This window comes from Pelobates fuscus, chromosome 11 (genome assembly GCF_036172605.1).
Source record: "Pelobates fuscus isolate aPelFus1 chromosome 11, aPelFus1.pri, whole genome shotgun sequence".
NCBI lineage: Eukaryota > Metazoa > Chordata > Amphibia > Anura > Pelobatidae > Pelobates > Pelobates fuscus.
The window spans coordinates 83,142,553-83,162,105 of NC_086327.1; the positions used below are offsets into that span (position 1 = coordinate 83,142,553).

The window sequence follows — 19,553 nt, forward strand, 5'->3', positions numbered from 1 at the left end:
TATATTGGACCTTACAGGGTTCTGACTCGAATTAACCCAGTTGCGTATCGTCTAGCTCTTCCATCTGCCTTACGCATTCCTAACTCCTTTCATGTTTCATTGCTGAAACCACTAGTCTGCAACAGATTTTCCTCCACAGTATCCTCTCCTCGCTCTTTTCAGGTGGAGGGGCAGGAGGAATATGAGGTCAACTCTATCATCGATTCTCGAATCTCCCGGGGGAGAGTACAATATCTGGTAGACTGGAAAGGATATGGTCCTGAAGAGAGGAGTTGGGTACCTCAAGAGGATGTTCATGCTCCTCGCCTCCGCAGGGCGTTTCACTCCCGCTTCCCATCTCGTCCCGGTTCCTTCCGCCCGGTGGGCGTATCTGAGAGGGGGGGTACTGTCAGGGTACCTGAAGTCTCTACCTCTGAGAGAGGTAGAGACTTAGAAGTTTATCCGTCCAGAAGGTCTGTTTCCTCCGTCCCTCGCGGTCCTTCCGGCCATTTACACGCCGGCCGCGAGGGATCCACTTCCTTTTGTAACACGACGCCCAGCAGTCGACGTCATGACGCCAACCCGGACCGACCTGTCACTCAACTGTCTGGAGACTAATCAGGACTCGTCGGAGGCGTGTCTACTCTCTTGAGCCAGGGTATTTAACAGTGCTTCTTCCATTTGTTCATTGCCCTGTCGTGGTTCTAGCCTGTCTAGTCTCGCAGTGCTCTTGTATTCCAGTTATCCTTTTGGTACCGACCCGGCTTGTTTGTATTACTCTGCTTATCTCTGTTACCCTTTTGACAGTACTCATATGAATGGAAGAGGTAGGGTGGGTTCTAATATGCATGGAAGGGGTTAGGGGGTACTAATATACATGGAAGGGGTTAGGGGGGTACTAATATGCATGCAACGGGTAGGGGGTTAATATGCGTGGCAGGGGTAGGTGGGGTTCTTTTGTGCATGGAAGGGGTAGGGGTGGTTCTAATATTCATGGGAAGGGTAGGGGTGGTTTTAATAAGGAAGATCCCGGCGCTGTATCCGGGTAAGTAAAACCCCTTCCCTGTAGTGACCCTTTAATGTTATTATTTAATCATTTATATAGCGACTGCAAATTCCGTAGCGCTGTACAATGGGATAAACAACTCCTAGTTTACAGAATAAGAATATAACCGGTGAGTAAAAATGCTATCCCCCCCCCAGATTTTTTTGGGTTCCTACGCCCATGGATATTAAAATATATGTTCTTAAAAAAAAACTATATATTATGTATGAGGGCACTGAAAGAGAAACCCCTACAAAAGGTGAAAAAAACACATTGCAAAAACGTAGATTTTATTTTGGTTCCGAACTTGGAAATTTGCTTCTGTACGTAAAAGGTTACCATGTGATTTGTTTTTCTGTATTAAACAATGAAACAACTGATGTTAAGAGCTACAACATCCTGACTGGATATTGTGGGGGGAACCGTTCCCTGCTCATGACCCCAGCCTCTATACCCTGGCTTGCCCCCAAGCCATTAGTTGCCAGTCCTCCCTTGCCCATGTTCTTGTTATACAATAAATGATTTCCCTGTTAGATTGTCTTCCTTCTGAAGATATCCCCAGATGTTTGCATGTTTGATTAGTCTTCACTCTCGAGCATTTCTGCTTTCCTTACTTTCCATTAAAGGTGTTTTCACATTTTCTATTATATTTTTCCTGTGCAGCTTCTTTTGGTATTAAAAACCCTATTATAACCAGTATTTCCTTTTGGAATTGTTACCGATTTAGCGGAGTTTCTGGTTAGTCGTACTGTCTGCACTTGGTGTAATCACTGTGATATAATCTTATACCGAGTAGTTTCTATCCAACCATTAACAATGTTTCCTACACGGTAAATACGCAAAGCTCCTTGTAGGAGGAATAAATGTGGTCTTATTGGCAAGATTGTAACGGCTAGCTCAGCAGGGCCATTGTTTCATATGCCGTCAGCGTCCATGTTTCTATAGCTTAAATATAATATCTCCCTGCCTTTCTTTTCCTTACCTCATATAACTTTTCTTCCCTTTCATTGTGACACCACCACCCCCAGTTTCCTGAACGGAGAATGATTCCTTTCCTCCCTCTCTTCCTCTCTCTACATCCTGCCCAAATCTCCAAGAGAAGCCATTGGTGAATACTATGTAGTACAAAAGGCAGGAGCGGAATAGGTATCCTTAATTAACGGCAGAGGAATGTGGATCTGCCCTTCGTCCCTCCACACCCCTGTGGGGGAACCATGGAGAGGTGCTGGGGTTCCTTAACTGAGCTCTACCACCAAATCAGCCATTCCTGTCGGCATCAGAGGAACGATCAGGATAAGGAACAAGATCAGGATCAGGTGAGCGAGGGCTGGTGATGCATTTGTGTCCTGTGTACGGCTGTATAGAAGTATTGTGTGGAAGGGAGACCGTACCTTTAACAAGGTATGAATGGTCTGTAATCCAGAGTGAATTCAAAGTAAATTTCATGTTTATGGCCAAAGTAGTCAAGCTGAAGACATAGCTGACTTAGAAAAGCTTTTTTTTGGCAACAAATGTGAAATTCCATTTAGTTTTTGATTTCTTGACATTTCTCACCGTGTCAATGAATATACTACATGAGCTGCCTGTTATGTCAAGGATCAGATCATGGTTTCAAATACCCACATTGCACAGTGTTATACCACACCATGCTGTAAAACCTGTATTGTAGACACTACACTGTGCAGGACTGTGACATGCATGGGAAAGACTGCCTGAGATTGATGGGAGTCTACTGGACAGAACCCATGAATTGTGATGGTGGGACAAGATTAATGACAAGCATCAATTGATGTTGCCACCCACAAGTTTGACTCCTATCATTCTCAGCCAGGGATATGTATTCCTAGTTTTGGACTAAAAGTAAGCAGCTGTATAAGTATGTGTGTATCTCTGTGTATACCTGCGTGTGTATATGTGTCTATGTGAGTCTTGTATGCAGTCTGTGTGTGTTACATTCCACAGTAGCTGGAATTTGCTGGTTGCTAGTTCACAATGTGTGGGTAGGTCCTTTGTTGTCCTTGTTTTTTTGAGGCGTGATTCTGTGACACAAATTATATTCCAAAATAAACTCACGCTGTAATTAACTGTTAATTACAGGATGGAGCTGGAAAAGAAGACTGATCTGGTTCAGTGTGTCCCATTTCCCTACATTATAGTCTTGTAGCCCATGCAATTTTTTTGTGTGCCAAATTCCTTTTTCCTGACATTAGCTTTCTTCGTCAGGATACTGTTCTTGTCTTCATTTGCTACTTTTGCCCTTCGTTATTTGACATTGCATCCCTTTATACTCGTATTTTTTTGATTAGCCAACTACGCAATGTAACCCTTTAAATGCCAAGTGGGTGCTCAATACGTTGCTTTACAGCCCTGTTACACCACTCATAGACAAAGGACAAGCTAGAAGATCCAAACATCAATAACCCTGTTAGTGAGGCCAACTCCAAAGTAGACTAGAAGGTTGCAATGCATCAAGTGATACTGTTTTCCAAGTACCAGGATTGCTTTACAGTGATATATCCTGCTCTCTAGTGAACAAGCAAACCTTGACATGATGAATTACACTTCCTGCTAGTGAGTGAGATCGCTTGAGTGAGTCGGACGGCTGCCCAAACAAGTGCCCTCTCTTGTATGTTACTCTAGTAGCTGCCAGGATAGGACTGGTCAGTCTTGGCAGAAGGTGACACAGACAAGCTCCGAGTGTCTATATATAGTACTACAGAGGATGTCCCCTCCAGGCTGGGACATGTGGCAGGAAATCTTCCTTGTGGACCTGCTTCCCGAGCACATTCCTGTGTTTACAAGTCTGACATTCCTTCCCCTCTGAGAATTACCACAGGGAACCCATACTTCAGAGTAGATCACCCCCATGCTCAGCTGTTTACAAAGCACATATTATTTATTATTGTGTATATCTGTACCTGGGAACTCTAAGGGCCAAGCTCGGAATCCCTAGGCTTTACTGACGAATTATTGAGTCATATGGATACAGTGCTTTTTATATGCTTCCCTATATGTATGAAATAAAAACAATTACATGACTTATTATGCAACAATTTATGCAACTAAAATGTAGTTTACATCAAGAACAATGTATCTTATTTACACAGATTGATTTCTAAAAGTCTGTTGACTTTTTGTTTAACACGGCATGGTTTGGCAGCAACGTATTACAAGTAGCGTTACACTGCTGTCAATAACCTGATTTCACATCCTCGGCTGATGACACTGGTTATATTTCTGTGTCCTGTACTGCAAGGACCAGCGATGTTACTTACCGATAGATCATTTCTTGTAGGCCTGCAGTTAAAGCAGGCCAAATAATTGTATACAAATACAAGTACAAAAAAAGTATGAATATATGTTCATACAGGCCAAAAGAGCTAAATAAAAATAGGTAATCCAACTAAGTAGTTTAGTCCATGTGGTAGGATTTAGAAAAGGAAGCCACAGTTAACCCAATGCAACGTATTTTTGGCATTAATGAAGAAATAGAGCATAAAGAGTTTATACTGAAATTCCAACCGAGTCAAGAAATATACTGAGGCAAAGTAGGGAAAGGCATTTAACATCTGAGGAAAGGGATTTAGGGGTAATTATTTCAGGATGACTTAAAGGTAGGCAGACAATGTAATAGAGCAGCAGGAAATGCTAGCAGAATGCTTGGTTGTATAGGGAGAGGTATTCGCAGTAGAAAGAGGGAAGTGCTCATGCCGTTGTACAGAACACTGGTGAGTATTGTACGCAGAACTAGAGACTGTATCTTCAGAAGTATATTGATACTTTGTATTAAATATTCTTTATTGAGCAGGTAGTGATATAGTGATGCCAGAAACTTTTAGCGTAGCTAAACATGTGAGCTGCGCAGAGGTCATAGGTAGCTTTCAGCAGAATAACAATTGTCCCACGCAGGGGATAGGTCTTTAACCTTTCGTATATAGGAAAAAAACAACGTCAGGGTAACATGTTGCCATAGCGTAACATAACATTTGACCTGCCCAGAGGTCGTAACTAACATGTAATGGAATATCCATATTCCCACGCGGGGGATGGATTATTAACAGTGCAGTATATAGGAAAAGCCAGTGTCAGGTTAACATGGTGTCAATCCTGCCATGTGTGTCGTTACCCGTGTCTGTGTATCTGGTGTGGATAGGTCCACCTCGTGCTCTTCTGTTGAGAAGTGTTAACACCTGTCGTTGGTAGCAGTGTATTGGTATGGGGGTGTTGCGGGAAGTATGGTATCGCTTATTGTACCAGTGTCGTTTGCATGGCTTTCTCCAGAAAAAGGGTATAATTGCCTTGGCCGCATTGAGAAGCCTCGGGATAACCAATCTTTTGTATGCTGGTGTCAGCATGGTGGTATAGTGCAGGAGAAAAGGGTCTGGGGAGTGTGGTAGGGATTCATCTGACACCTCTTTTATTATTCTGCTGATCGATTCCCATAATGGTTGGATGAGAGTACAGCTTCACCACACATGGGTGAATGTGCCAGTCTCTGCCTCGCATCGCCAGCAGATATCAGATATTGTGGGTTCCCTAGCGTGCAGTGTTGCAGGGGTTAGGTACCAGCTTGTGAGGTAATGTTTTGTGCCATATCTGCAGGGTTGAGAAAAACTAGGACTGAGCAATGGTCTGACCAGATGGCCGGGGCGTAGTATGAAAAGAATATTCCCTAACAAATGGTTATTGCACATACCACAAGCTAAAAAGGCAATGGCAAAGCAAAACCAATGGGGCACCACACAATACATACTGGCAGTTGAGTATACAAAACTTACCTGTAGAGGTATCCTGTCAACAGTGATGTTAAGATCTCGACCAACCAATACAGCGCTACGGAATTTGATGGCACTATATAAATAATAAAATAATAATAATAGGATGCTTTCCTGGAACTCAGCCAGCATCCAAGGGATGCTCTGTTAGGATGTGTGCTATTTCCTGTTTATGGAATGAACAGATGCAAAAGTATATTTTAAAGCACATATAGAGCCTTATAGATAGGTTGCTAGATCTAAATGGATTCACTGAGTAAAGTCAATCAGATTTTACCCTGGTGGTGGAGACAGATTTATTTTATTGAATATTGAGCTCTAATTGCTGAGCAATAACATTACTTGCTGTACTGTACTCTCTTCTACAAAAAAAAAAAAAACTAACAATAAACAAGGGAGATTCTATACATTTTAGGATAACAAGCACATTATTAGTGGATAATGCCTTCACATCTGCCCAACCCCAAATGGGGAATATGCTGTAGGATGTAAAACTACTTGACTCCATTTTCCAACAGCCATCTGAAAGACATTATTATACTAGAAGACACGTTTTGTGGTGTTCTAATAACAATAAAGTGTTTTTTCAAATATTACATTACAATGTTGTGGTTGTACCACGCAAACAAAAATGATCAAGTGTTGAGGACAGAGTGAGCAGGTGCAGAAATCATCAAGCTCCACCAACTACCGGTACTTATATTTTTACATTGTCCAAAAAGAGGGACAACATCTGTGTACCAAAACCACTTCACTGAGGTAAAAATGGTTTTGGTGCCTAAAGTGTCAGTTTAACAGTAAATTGTTCCTGAAATACCCTTAGGAAAATGAGTAAAAAAAATCATAATAAATGTTTGCCGTGAAATAGGCACTGTAGCCATTATTAATAACATAAAATACTTTTTTATTTGCAGGTTTGCTATATTATATTGCTTTATATCATGTAGAATTGAAAGCTCAAAGAAAGCTCTTTTTAAGTCATCATTAAAAAAGTTTGCTCATTTTTAATAAACCTTATATTCATCTTCCCTTTCAATGTTGAAACCATGCCAACAACTCTGAAAGTATAAATCAAGCTGAGCCATTTTAATTCTTGCTTTTGACGTCTCTTGTATCCCTTCAATAACCATATGCAAACAGGTCATTCCCAGCAGCACCTCCTGTTGGTAGCTTTACATTAATGTCTTTGCTTTTTCCTGAACTGACACTAATCTTGTTTCTTGACAGGATAATTTCGAAACAGAACCCACACCTCAGACAGAAGATCAGGACACAATGAAAGCACTAAGCCGGGATGTGACCAGCCCCTGTCGAAAAACAACCACTCATATCCAGGTAAATAATTCTAGACATTGTAACAGCTAATTAACTATCTCATTGTCACGGTTTAACAAATTACCGATGAACAGCGTCTGGGACCTTCTAGTGCAGGTCCTAACATGCCATAGTGGTTATGGTACCTATAGTGTCCCATTAAGAAGAAAGATTAAAACATTAAATTTACACATTATACTTATTGGGGACATTCTCTGGAGTTCTCAAAGGTCCACATGGGACAAAATGCTGCAGTGCGACAAAGGATCCTCCTTCTCTTCGGTGGATATCTCTTTTGACCCAGTAGAGAGCCCTCAATATGCTGTATGCCAAAGACTAGAGCATCGCAGGAACCGGTCACAGCAGCCCTGATGAAAATTATGTTGGCTAAGCTCTGCACAAACATTACTGCAGACATAGCCCACTTTAAGGACGACATAGAGGGAGTCACCTCGAGGTTTACCCTGCTGGAGGTCTCTACTAGTACTCATAATTCTAGGCTGTCCTCAGTGGAACGGAAACTTGAGAAACTCCAGCTGCAACAACTTAATACCATAGCTAGAGTGGACAATCTGGAGGATCAGAGGAGACGCTACAATTTAAAGATTAGAGGCATACTGGAGGCTCTGGGCCTCACTGACCTGCTGCACTTCATTAAGCAACATTTAGCGGTATTACAACTACTGCACAAACAAGCAAACTCGTGAAATTTGTTGGCATATTTCACTTACCAAAACCGGCAAACGAAACAGCATCCGCAACCTCAGACCTCGTTTTCTAATTCAAGTCGATTCAGGACACTGCGCTATTCCTCGCTGTGGTGTGGGGAAAGACCCCAATCCACTTTGAAGGCTCTGCATTGCTTATGTTCCTGGGTCTAATAAGGAATTCTCTTTCCTGGTGAAAGTCCCTAAGGCCGCTCTTACAGCACCTCCACACCAAGGACATTCCCTACAGATGAGGATACTGAGAGTGCTCTTATTTACTCACCTTGGAAAAATACACATAGTTATCAAAAGCTGGAGACACACTTATGCAACCTGGGCCTCCTGGAGTCACCGGAGGTCGTTGAGGCAGGCTCACTTGGATCCTTCTAAAATTCCAGAGTTCACACCTCGCTCATCTCAGATCTGCTCATCCAGCCAAGCGGTGGCTTTTTATTACCACTCACAAAGACCGCAACCTGGCACAACAAGCTTAACTAACTCCCAGGGGACCACCATTTACTACCAAGGATCCTTTTTGTTTCTATTGCGTTTCCACATATACGGATTAACATGCTATTCCAATAGCTTGCTAGTATTTTTAGAGCTGTATTTAACACCTGATCCGACAGTTTATTATCTTATTGTACACTGTAAATTGTCGACATAATCTTTATTCTCCCCCCACCCTCCTGTTTTTTGGCCTGGATACATTTTGGCTGCTTTCGTAACACACTGAAAGAGGGTAAATCTCCTCAGGGTTATTGTTTTTTTTTTATGTGCAAGTCTCTATTAATGTTGTATCCTTGTGACCACGAGGAGAATAATAGATAGCCACTTATTTAACGCTACTCTAACATTTCTTTTTTTTTTTTTTTATTCTTTCTTTTTCATTTTTGGTGCATGGTATTTAAGTTTCACAAACAGGTGTGCACGTAAGTGCTCCAAAAACGTATAGATACAATGTCGTTTAAGTTTTGCACCAATTTTGGGTCAGGCAGTAACATATTCAGGAATAACATTAACATAGTAAGCTTTACAAGATGCTATGTCGAGATGTGTCTGTATGTTTTGTATACCCTTGCGTATAGGGTGAAGCATTATTTATTGTGTCAGCACTTGCGAATTGTGGGTCTGATGGTGCTAGCGCTCCGTGTGTGCGTAGAGGAGTAGGTGCGGCTATGGTGTGCCTGGGTAGCACTAAAAGCGTGTTCGTTAGACTAGGTCTTTGTGTTGTGCTGGGTGAGTGAGTCTGTGCTATGGTGGAGGGTCACGTTTTGTTGCGGGTGATGCTTCTGGGTTGATTGGTTACCCCTAACCAAGGGGGCAGCGGGGGGGAGGGTGGGGTGTTAGGATTGTGGACGGCTACTCTAACATTTCTAAACCTGTAAAAACACTCATTCTACATGTTTCCTTTTGTACAATGGCACGGTGTTACTTATTGATCATACTTGTGGTTGTTAAATTTATGGCTTATTCTGTAACACTCAAATGTGGATTGAGATAAATAAAGAATTAAATTGACGCTGCATGTATGGTTCTAACATTGAATTAATGTCAAGCCCAGAGAGGGTAAAAAGCCTTGCCGTTGCTGAACTACAAATCTTGTAATGCGGTAGGGCACGGGTTCCTAATTAATTTTTCCTGTGAAACCCTTTGACATAGTGTACCAACATCGTGGAACTCCCTGAAAAAAATAGTAAACAGATTGTAGTACTTAGCAGCAGGTGTGCTTCTGTGTGTAGAGCTGGCGTTTGTATATAATATTAGCATTTTAATACAGTGTGTTTGTATATTATGCTTACATTTATGTGCAATGATGTGTTTGGATGTAGTGTTGGATTTTAAATGCGGATGTACATTTGTGTGTATTATTGGTGTTTTAGTGATGGGTATGTTTGAGTGTTTATATATAATTTTAGAGTTGGTGTTCAGAGGTGTCTTTGTATGTCATGTTTGCAGGGGTTTGTTTGCATGTTGTGTTGGTTTTTGATTGTTGGGATGTCTGCACATACACATTTACACAGAAATGCATACATATTAAACAGAAACACACACAGATACACACACTGGCACATACGCACACTGACACAGATACACAGACTGGCACGTACGCACACAGACACACTCAGATACCCTGACACAAAGATACACACTCTGGCACAAAGATATACACACACTGGTACACAGATACACACAGGTACATACATACTGGTACATACACACACGCACACACACACACTGACATATATACTGACACACAGATACAAACTGGCACATACACACAGATACACACACTACAGATACAGTGGCACAAAGATACACACACACTGGCACAAAGATACACAAACACACACACAGATACACACTGGCACACGGATACACACTGGTACATACACACTGACACACAGATAAACACACTGGCACAAAGATACACACTGACAGATACAAGGACACAGATACACACACTGGCACATAGGCACAAAGATACACACACACACACACACTGACACACACATACACACATTGGTCCACACTCACACACAGATACACACCGGCACACAGACACACTGGTACGTACACACACCATGACGGATAAACTGACACACCAATACACACACATTGGCACATAGGCACAAAGATACACACACTGGCACATACACACAGACACACTCAGATACACACACACACAGATAAACACACTGGCACAAAGATACACACTCTGGCACAAAGATATACACGCACTGGCACATACACACAGATACACACACTGGCACATACAAACACTGACAGATACACTGACACATACACACATACTGACAAACAGATACACACACTGGCACATACACACATTGTCACACAGATAAATACAGTGACACATACACAGATACATACATAGACAGGCTGCGGTGCCTGACTGGGCCCCTGTTTAGTGATACCGATCAGGTGGCCCTAAATGCTTGGGGCACCCGGTCGACAAATCAATTTTGTTCACCAATTGGGAAATGCTGCAGTAGGGCATTTGCTGGCTGAGTTTCATTAGTGTTGTAGTTTAAAAATACTTGGATCCAAGCTGATTACTCTGGCATTTCTAGCACAATTCTGTGAGTCAGTCAGTGCAGGTATTTCTTTGTTTTTTCTTTCATATATATACACCATTGCTTAGCTGAGGACCATTGAAGTTTTAGTTCAATATTGCCTTAAGGACTAATTATATATAATCGGATCCCTGAAGGTTCAAGAAATATGGAATGTCCCACTATACAGCAGCTATTTACAGACTAGTTACCTTTGAGTGGGAAATTACATTTACATATAGTAATGTAAAGGCTAGTTTATTATGATGGAATTAATTTGTCAGTGGTCCTTAGAGGGTTAAACATCCGAGAGACTTATTTTTTCTGTATTGTGCAGATTTAGGCCATAATACTCTTGATGAGAATCACCCTCATTATTAGACATCCTCATATTTCAATTACAGATTCGGCAATTTGAGTTTCCTCAATTTTTTTTTTTTTTTTTTAAACATACCTGGTTTGAGTAAGAGTAAGTAATTGTAAAAATAGAATATTAGCAACAAAAGTGACGCATATAACATGTGGCTACATTGAAGGAATAAATGAGTGAGGTCTAAAGAACCATGGTTAATTGGATTTATAAAGTAGGATGAGATTAATGGAATTAAAAGCTAATCCAATAATTAGATAAATGAGGGGATAGAAAAGAGACAAGGAAAATGTTCCAAGCACAACCAGGTGAAGGCTATTGGCATCATAGAGCAAATGTATATCCTTATGAAAATAATAATTTTGAAAATGCAACATCACATACCTGGTATGTGATAAATCAGTGTCTATTGTGATATACAGTCTTTCGAGCAATATCCAATTTACTATGGCAGCTTAATCAATCAAAAAACACCATACAGGTAATTTTAAAATACATTGGTTGAGCTGCCAGTGTTTCAAGATAACTGTACAAACACAGTCTAGGATATTTAAACTTTTATATAAAAAGCTTGACCACTCTGTAATAATCTTTTTAAGACACAATGGTGTCCAGATTTGTCCCAGGTAATGGAGATAGATCACTACAACAGAGCCATCAACATCAATAGCCAGCTCTGACAAGAGACTAGCAATGACTGTAACAATTGGAACGGGATCTGTGAATGCAATTGTAGATGATCTATCTTAGAATTGACCAGCGGTGGACATCCAGCCATTAGAACTTAAAAACTGATGGATGACAAATAGGAATTGCAGTTTGAAAATAGCTTGATCGTCTGAATCTGAATAATAAGAATATACATTTCTCAGATGTATTGATCAAGGTGTAAATGGGTTGGCTTTGAGAGGTTTAATTATTCTTCATGTATGGAGTTTATATATTGTTATTACTGTGACTTCAAGTATAGAGTTTGTATATTGTTATAACATGTCACTTTGTCACACACAGAACACTCCACTGGATTTCATTGATACTGGAAAGGGACTTAAGGTGCAGACAGAGAAACCACATCTTGTGAGTCTGGGGAGTGGAAGACTGAGTACGGCAATCACTCTGCTGCCTCTGGAAGAAGGTAGGTAAAACATAGTCAGGTATGTGTTTTGATAATAATTAATGCGTAAAAATATAAACGAATAGGAATTTTATTTTAAGCCATTTCAAGAAGGTCAACATGTTGATAGTCGAAATTTAATGCAGTGGGACAATCAGGACAAAACTGGAACACAATTGGAGCTAGTATAATGTATATAAGATGTAAAAAATTAGATATGTGTTTTATAACTAACATATCACGGAGGGTACGTGAGTGGATGAATGGATAGAAAGGTTATGGTCAGGAACTGCTCAGACCGGCTAAAATAGATAGGCGTGCTCTGTTTGCAATTGTCGGCGTGGGTAATACACAACTCTATTTTCAGATGACAAAAATCATATATAAATCTCTGTGCAATATTCCATCTCTCATCTACATGTACAAAAATGTTGTCTTGACTCATCTCCCTCTGTACCCCTACCTGTCCCCTCTTATCCCCTACCTCCACAACCATTAACTCGCCTTTTGTCTGCTCATTCCCCATATCACTGTTACCCCAGCAGTCGAAATTACTATAATTAAAGGATCACTATAGGGTCAGAAACACAAACGTATTCCTGACCCTATAGTGAAAACCCACCATTTAGGTGGCTTCCCCCTCCATAGCCCCCTCAGAATGAGTTAAAACTCACCTTATTTTCAGCTATCCACATGTCTGATGGCGCAGGCCCCTTCCCCTTGGTGACATCATCAAAATTGCAGATTTTTAGCCAACCAATGCTTTCCCCATTGGATTGGCTAAAATCGGCAAGAGGGCGGGGCCAAACGCCGTTTTGGCCAATCAGCACCTCCTCATTGATGTGCATTGAATAAATGCATCTCTATGAGGAAAATTAAGCATCTCCATGCAGAGCGTGGAGATGCTGAGTGGCAATGCTGCCTACTGTGCAGCACTTCCCCAGGAAGCACCTCCAGTGGCCATCTGAAGAGTGGCCGCTTGGAGGTGTCCCTAGGGGCAATGTAAACACTACCTTTTCTCGGAAAAGGCAGTGCTTACATGAAAATGCCTGAAGAGAGCTATTATACTCACCAGAACAACAACATGAAGCTCTTGTTGTTCTGGTGACCATAGTGTCCCTTTAAATAATTGTCTACAAATATGTGAGTTTAAGAAAATCATACTGTGTTTGATCTTGTGCACATTTCTATTAAGGATTGTGGAAGCAAAACCTATTTGCTCCCCTACCCCTTCCTCTGGTTTATTTTAGGACAATGTTTTGAATCCATGTTATCTGATTGTAGTGGTAGTAAAAGCTTTTGTGATCTTATCAATGATGCAAAACAGTTAACTACCACAAGACAACTGAAATATAGATGGCATCTAAGATAGCTGCCATTTTCATTCAGTGACTATAGAGAAATTGATTTAAGTGTATTACGTCACTTGATCAAAACCATCACTGTTTTATACTGCAATAATGTGCAACACCGTTAGAGCAGCAGTCATATCAATTTACTGAAAATTGAGCCGTTCCATTTACTAAACACATGACATCAGAAGAAGTAAATAGAACAGCAATCGCTCTAATCAGAAGTATCATAAGAAACTGAGATGGTATTTGCAATCAAAAAAATTTTTTGACCCGTATATGCCTTACCATCTGTTTAATTTAAATTTTTAACAATGATTTTGACTATGTGTTTTAGGAGATACTAAACTAGAACAATGCGTGCTATCTCTGTTACAATTTTGTATCTGTAATATCCTGTCTGCCGCTGCTCCTGTAAGAACATCCTGGAGATTAGACCCAGATTACATACGTTAGGCAGCAATTTTATTTATTTATTTTATCTGGGGTTTGCAGAAACATTTAATATCTCTGAAAAAACACCGTCCTTGATTTACCTTGGAATCTATTCACTAAACCCAGAATTTTAGCTGCCTGAATCTATTCACTAAACCCAGAATTTTAGCTGCTTTAATCTATTCTCTAAACCCAGAATTTTAGCTGCCTGAATCTATTCACTAAACCCAGAAATTTAGCTGCCTGAATCTATTCTCTAAACCCACAATTTTAGCTGCCTGAATCTATTCACTAAACCCAGAATTGTAGCTGCCTGAATCTATTCACTAAACCCAGAATTTTAGCTGCCTGAATCTATTCTCTAAACCCACAATTTTAGCTGCTTTAATCTATTCTCTAAACCCAGAATTGTAGCTGCCTGAATCTATTCACTAAACCCAGAATTTTAGCTGCTTTAATTTATTCACTAAACCCAGAATTTTAGCTGCCTGAATCTATTCACTAAACCCACAATTTTAGCTGCTTTAATCTATTCACTAAACCCAGAATTTTAGGTGCTTTAATCTATTCTCTAAACCCAGAATTTTAGCTGCTTTAATCTATTCTCTAAACCCAGAATTGTAGCTGCCTGAATCTATTCACTAAACCCAGAATTTTAGCTGCCTGAATCTATTCACTAAACCCAGAATTTTAGCTGCTTTAATTTATTCACTAAACCCAGAATTTTAGCTGCCTGAATCTATTCACTAAACCCACAATTTTAGCTGCTTTAATCTATTCACTAAACCCAGAATTTTAGCTGCTTTAATCTATTCACTAAACCCAGAATTTTAGCTGCTTTAATCTATTCTCTAAACCCAGAATTTTAGCTGCCTGAATCTATTCACTAAACCCAGAATTGTAGCTGCCTGAATCTATTCACTAAACCCAGAATTTTAGCTGCCTGAATCTATTCACTAAACCCAGAATTTTAGCTGCCTGAATCTATTCACTAAACCCAGAATTTTAGCTGCTTTAATCTATTCACTAAACCCAGAATTTTAGCTGCCTGAATCTATTCACTAAACCCAGAATTTTAGCTGCCTGAATCTATTCACTAAACCCAGAATTTTAGCTGCCTGAATCTATTCACTAAACCCACAATTTTAGCTGCTTTAATCTATTCACTAAACCCACAATTTTAGCTGCTTTAATCTATTCTCTAAACCCAGAATTTTAGCTGCTTTAATCTATTCTCTAAACCCAGAATTTTAGCTGCCTGAATCTATTCACTAAACCCAGAATTGTAGCTGCCTGAATCTATTCACTAAACCCAGAATTTTAGCTGCCTGAATCTATTCACTAAACCCAGAATTGTAGCTGCTTTAATCTATTCACTAAACCCAGAATTTTAGCTGCCTGAATCTATTCACTAAACCCAGAATTTTAGCTGCTTTAATCTATTCACTAAACCCATAATTTTAGCTGCCTGAATCTATTCACTAAACCCAGAATTTTCACTGTCTGAATCTATTCTCTAAACCCAGATTTTTAGCTGCCTATATGCTAAAATGGTGGAAACGTAATTGGGACTTGAAGGAGGTCTTCAAGGTTCCTCACTATTTCTCAAAGTTTGTGGTCTGTTCACTGCAGATGTTCCTCACAAAGTAGGAAAATTGCTGGCGCATCCTACTAATTTCCATTGAATTTGGCTACCTGCTACATAGACCACTCTAGGTTCAGCAGGTCACATTGAATCTGAGCTAGCTTTTGTACCTGTGGTGATGAGTGAAAACTACTTTAAATTTTTAAAATGTGGCCTTTCACTAGATTTGTTGTAAATGTATGTACCGTAATTGAGCAGTCATCAAACCCCCCATTAAAGTTATTTGACAAAAATGAAAAATGAAACCTTTCTTGGGTTAAAATAGCTCTGTATTTTAAAATATGTTAATAATAATTTTACTTTCTAATTAATTAAAGAACAACAAAAGCTGAAAATTTTACTAAGCAATTTACTGTTTTCTAAGATGTTTTTAAAAACAGATTGTGGACGATTTGTGAAAAGATTCTGCGTGAAATTGCTGTTCTTCTAAACATCTATTTGCTGTTTTCTGTAACCATTTATTCAGTGAGTTACAAACATTTCTAAAGGTGATATTGACTAGGAAGACTAGGTCTGGTGCCTGCTGGGAAATGCTATCTCTTTCGGCATCAAAGACAGGAAATTAAATTCTAGCGTATTATTGGGTTTTACATTTTTTTTTTAGTTTTATGCAACAGACCTTTCAGTGGGCATTTTAACCAAAATAATACATTTGGATGATACAAATAAATGATACTGAAAGTTTCTAGAGCTATAAGAGAATGTAATGTGGGTGAAATAAGCTTTAATGATACATTTAATAAAATTAAAACAAAGACTCATAGATCTACTTGTGTAAGTAACAATTTTATATAACCAAATATTTAATGGAACACTAATTTTAAAAATAAATATATTCATTTTAAAGTTAGACGTGTTCTTTAGATGCAGGGCCCCTGTTTTAAATGTAAAAAAAACAAAAAACGGAGAGAGAAAAAAAAATGACATAAAACTTAATTGCGATCGAACAAAGCAACAGTTACCTTACAGCAGCAGCTAACCTTCAAATTTAAAAGGCCTGACAGCCACTATAGGCAGGTTCTAAGCAAAATGTAAACATTACCTTTTCTTTGAAATGGCAAAGTTTTACATTTCCAGAGAAAAGGGACAGGGTATATGCATCAAAAATGCTACTTTAAGATGTTGTGGATTTGTTGCTTAGATTGTTCCTTTAAAGGCATATTACAGAATAAGAGAGAAAACAAATGCATGGGGATGTAAATAAGACATGCATGTGAGATTGTAAGGAACCAGCTGTGAATCAGTTATGTATAATTACCAGAAAAAAATATTGTTCCCCTTTACCACTGTGAATATTCCATTTATTTTTAATTCAATTTATCGAATTATGTCTGTCAACATGCTCTTAAAATAATAAGGTACTCCAAAAAAAACTTAAACTTAAACTTTTTTTAAATGTATCAAAAATGTTACTTAGCCCCTTAAGGATGAAACTTCTGGAATAAAAGGGAATCATGACATGTCACACATGTCATGTGTCCTTAAGGGGTTAAAGGGATACTATAGTCACCAAAACAATGTTAGCTTAATGAAGCAGTTTTGTTGTATATATCATGCCTTTGAAGTCTCACTGTTCAATTCACTGACATGTAGAAGTTAAATCATTTTGTTTCTGTTCATGCAGTCCTAGTCATACCTCCCCTGACTGTGAATGATACAGCCTGTATGAAAAACAATGGTTTATTTTCAGTCAGATGTTAACTTATTTCAAAGGTTTTAATCTCCTGCCCTGTAAATTGAATTTTAATCACACATAGGAGGCTCCTGCAAGGTCTAGAAAGCTATTAACAGAGCAGGAGATAAGAAATTCTAAGTTAAACATACTGTGCAATAAAGGAAGTTTAAAAATTAGATGTCACTTTACAGGAAGTGTTTAGGAAGGCTGTGTAAGGGAGGTGTGCCTAAGGCTGCATAAACAAAGTTATTTAACTACTAAATGGCCTAGAATTGAGCAGTGAGACTGCAGGGACATGATCTATACACCAAAACTGCTTAAGCTAAAGTTGTTTTGGTGACTAAGGTAGCTTGTTTATTCCTATTTTTGGAAAGAGAAGATAGACAAAAGATATCAGAAGTTAGATTGTTACTCCAGGCACCATGACCTCTTCAGTTGTTTGAAGTTGTCTTGGTGCCTGGAGCCTGTAAGTTCAGCATTTAGAAAATAAACACACCTATATCTAAATGAGATCTAAAAGCCAATTTGACACAGAAAGGTCCTTTGTAATATGTAAAGAAAAGTATAAAGAAAAAGAATGACTTTATTGCAAAACAGAAAACTTACATATCAAAAGGGACAAATAAAAAATACCCTATAAAAAGAATGTAACAGTTGTATGTGAGGAACTATCTATGGGTAAGTAATATCCTAATCCCATAGGTTAAACTTTTTAGAAAGCTTCAGCATTTCGCTTTTAAACGTTCCTGTCTGGCAAATGTCAATTCTGTGCATTTTGAGGCACAAAAATCCAATACATTGGCTGAGAGTGGTCAGCTGATGCTCTCAATGCCAATGAATAAGTGGCAGCTCTGCACAAGTCAGATGTCATAAATCCTGTTTCAGAAGAGACCCGCTAACCAGCAGGACCAGCTAACATGGCTAACTGCTGTAGAATAGTTTGACCCACTGCCGGAGAACGGCTCCAAGGTTCTCCTACCATCATAACCATTGCGGCCCACTGTAGTGATTATGATGGTTGGAGTAACCCTTTAACAATATGAACATCACATTGTTAATCCACATTCCCTTAATACATTTATTAAATATTAGAATTTTAATACTATGTTCATCTTCCGGTATGCATTCATCCATTGAGTAAAATCAGCTTTTCTGAGAGTGCTGTCTCCTTTTAGATGGAAATATATTGTCTGTATTACTTGGAAAAGAGAGATGGCAATAGATAATATTAATGAAAAGCTAATATGCTTTTAAATAGACTGTTTTGTCTAGAAGCCAGCACTGAATACCACTGCTAATAGCACCAATGTAGGTCAAGTATTATCATTTCTCTTTCCCTTATCTAATTTTACAGTGCTGCTACTTCTTTTCATGGTAATTTCCCTTTCAAACAGATGTTTTCAATGCCATTGTGGTAAAAATTGTTTTAATCGAGTTTCTCTTCTGTATTACGGACAGATATTATAAAACATCCACAGTAGCTTTAGGCTTACTCAGGTAGGTTAACACACACTAATTAATCACGAAGGACACCAAGATTTCGAAGTAGGAGTATTGGAAGGTATAGAGTTTATTTTACAATCACATGTTATGGTATAATAATTTAAGCTTTATATACTGGTATAAGGTTGTTAGGTGTTTGCTGACCACAAAACATTATTCTAAATATTACACATATTAATGTAATTATAACTTTCTCATATTCTTTCCTAACGCTAGGTAGGACAACCCTGGGCCATGCTTCCACAGACATATCGCTGCAAGGTCCTGGTATTGCTGCCGAACACTGCTATATTGAAAACATCCGAGGAACACTCATACTGTATCCATGCGGAAATCCCTGTTCCATTGATGGGATCCCTATCAAGAAACCTGTCCGCTTGACCCAAGGTAAAAAACACTATGAAAATAACTACATGATGGTATTTGTCATGCTCTGACATTAAAGGAACACTATAGGGTCAGGAACACAAACCTGTATTCCTGGCCGTAAAGTGTTAAAAACACTATGTAGCCTCCCTGCCCTCCCTCTTGCCCCCTTAAATATAGTAAAATCTTACTTTTATTC

At 39.2% G+C, this 19,553-nt stretch overlaps 1 protein-coding gene across 1 annotated transcript in view; it reads left to right on the forward strand.

Annotated features, from left to right (window-relative positions):
- Nucleotides 1-2,165: 2,165 nt before the first annotated feature.
- Nucleotides 2,166-19,553, forward strand: part of PHLDB1 (pleckstrin homology like domain family B member 1) — a 115,231-nt gene continuing 97,843 nt past the window's right edge. The window contains exons 1-4 of the mRNA XM_063436091.1: nucleotides 2,166-2,340; nucleotides 7,027-7,134; nucleotides 12,276-12,399; nucleotides 19,205-19,375. Of these exons, the coding sequence (XP_063292161.1) occupies nucleotides 2,239-2,340; nucleotides 7,027-7,134; nucleotides 12,276-12,399; nucleotides 19,205-19,375 (505 nt within the window). The 5' untranslated portion in view covers nucleotides 2,166-2,238. The remainder of the gene's footprint in view (nucleotides 2,341-7,026; nucleotides 7,135-12,275; nucleotides 12,400-19,204; nucleotides 19,376-19,553) is intronic.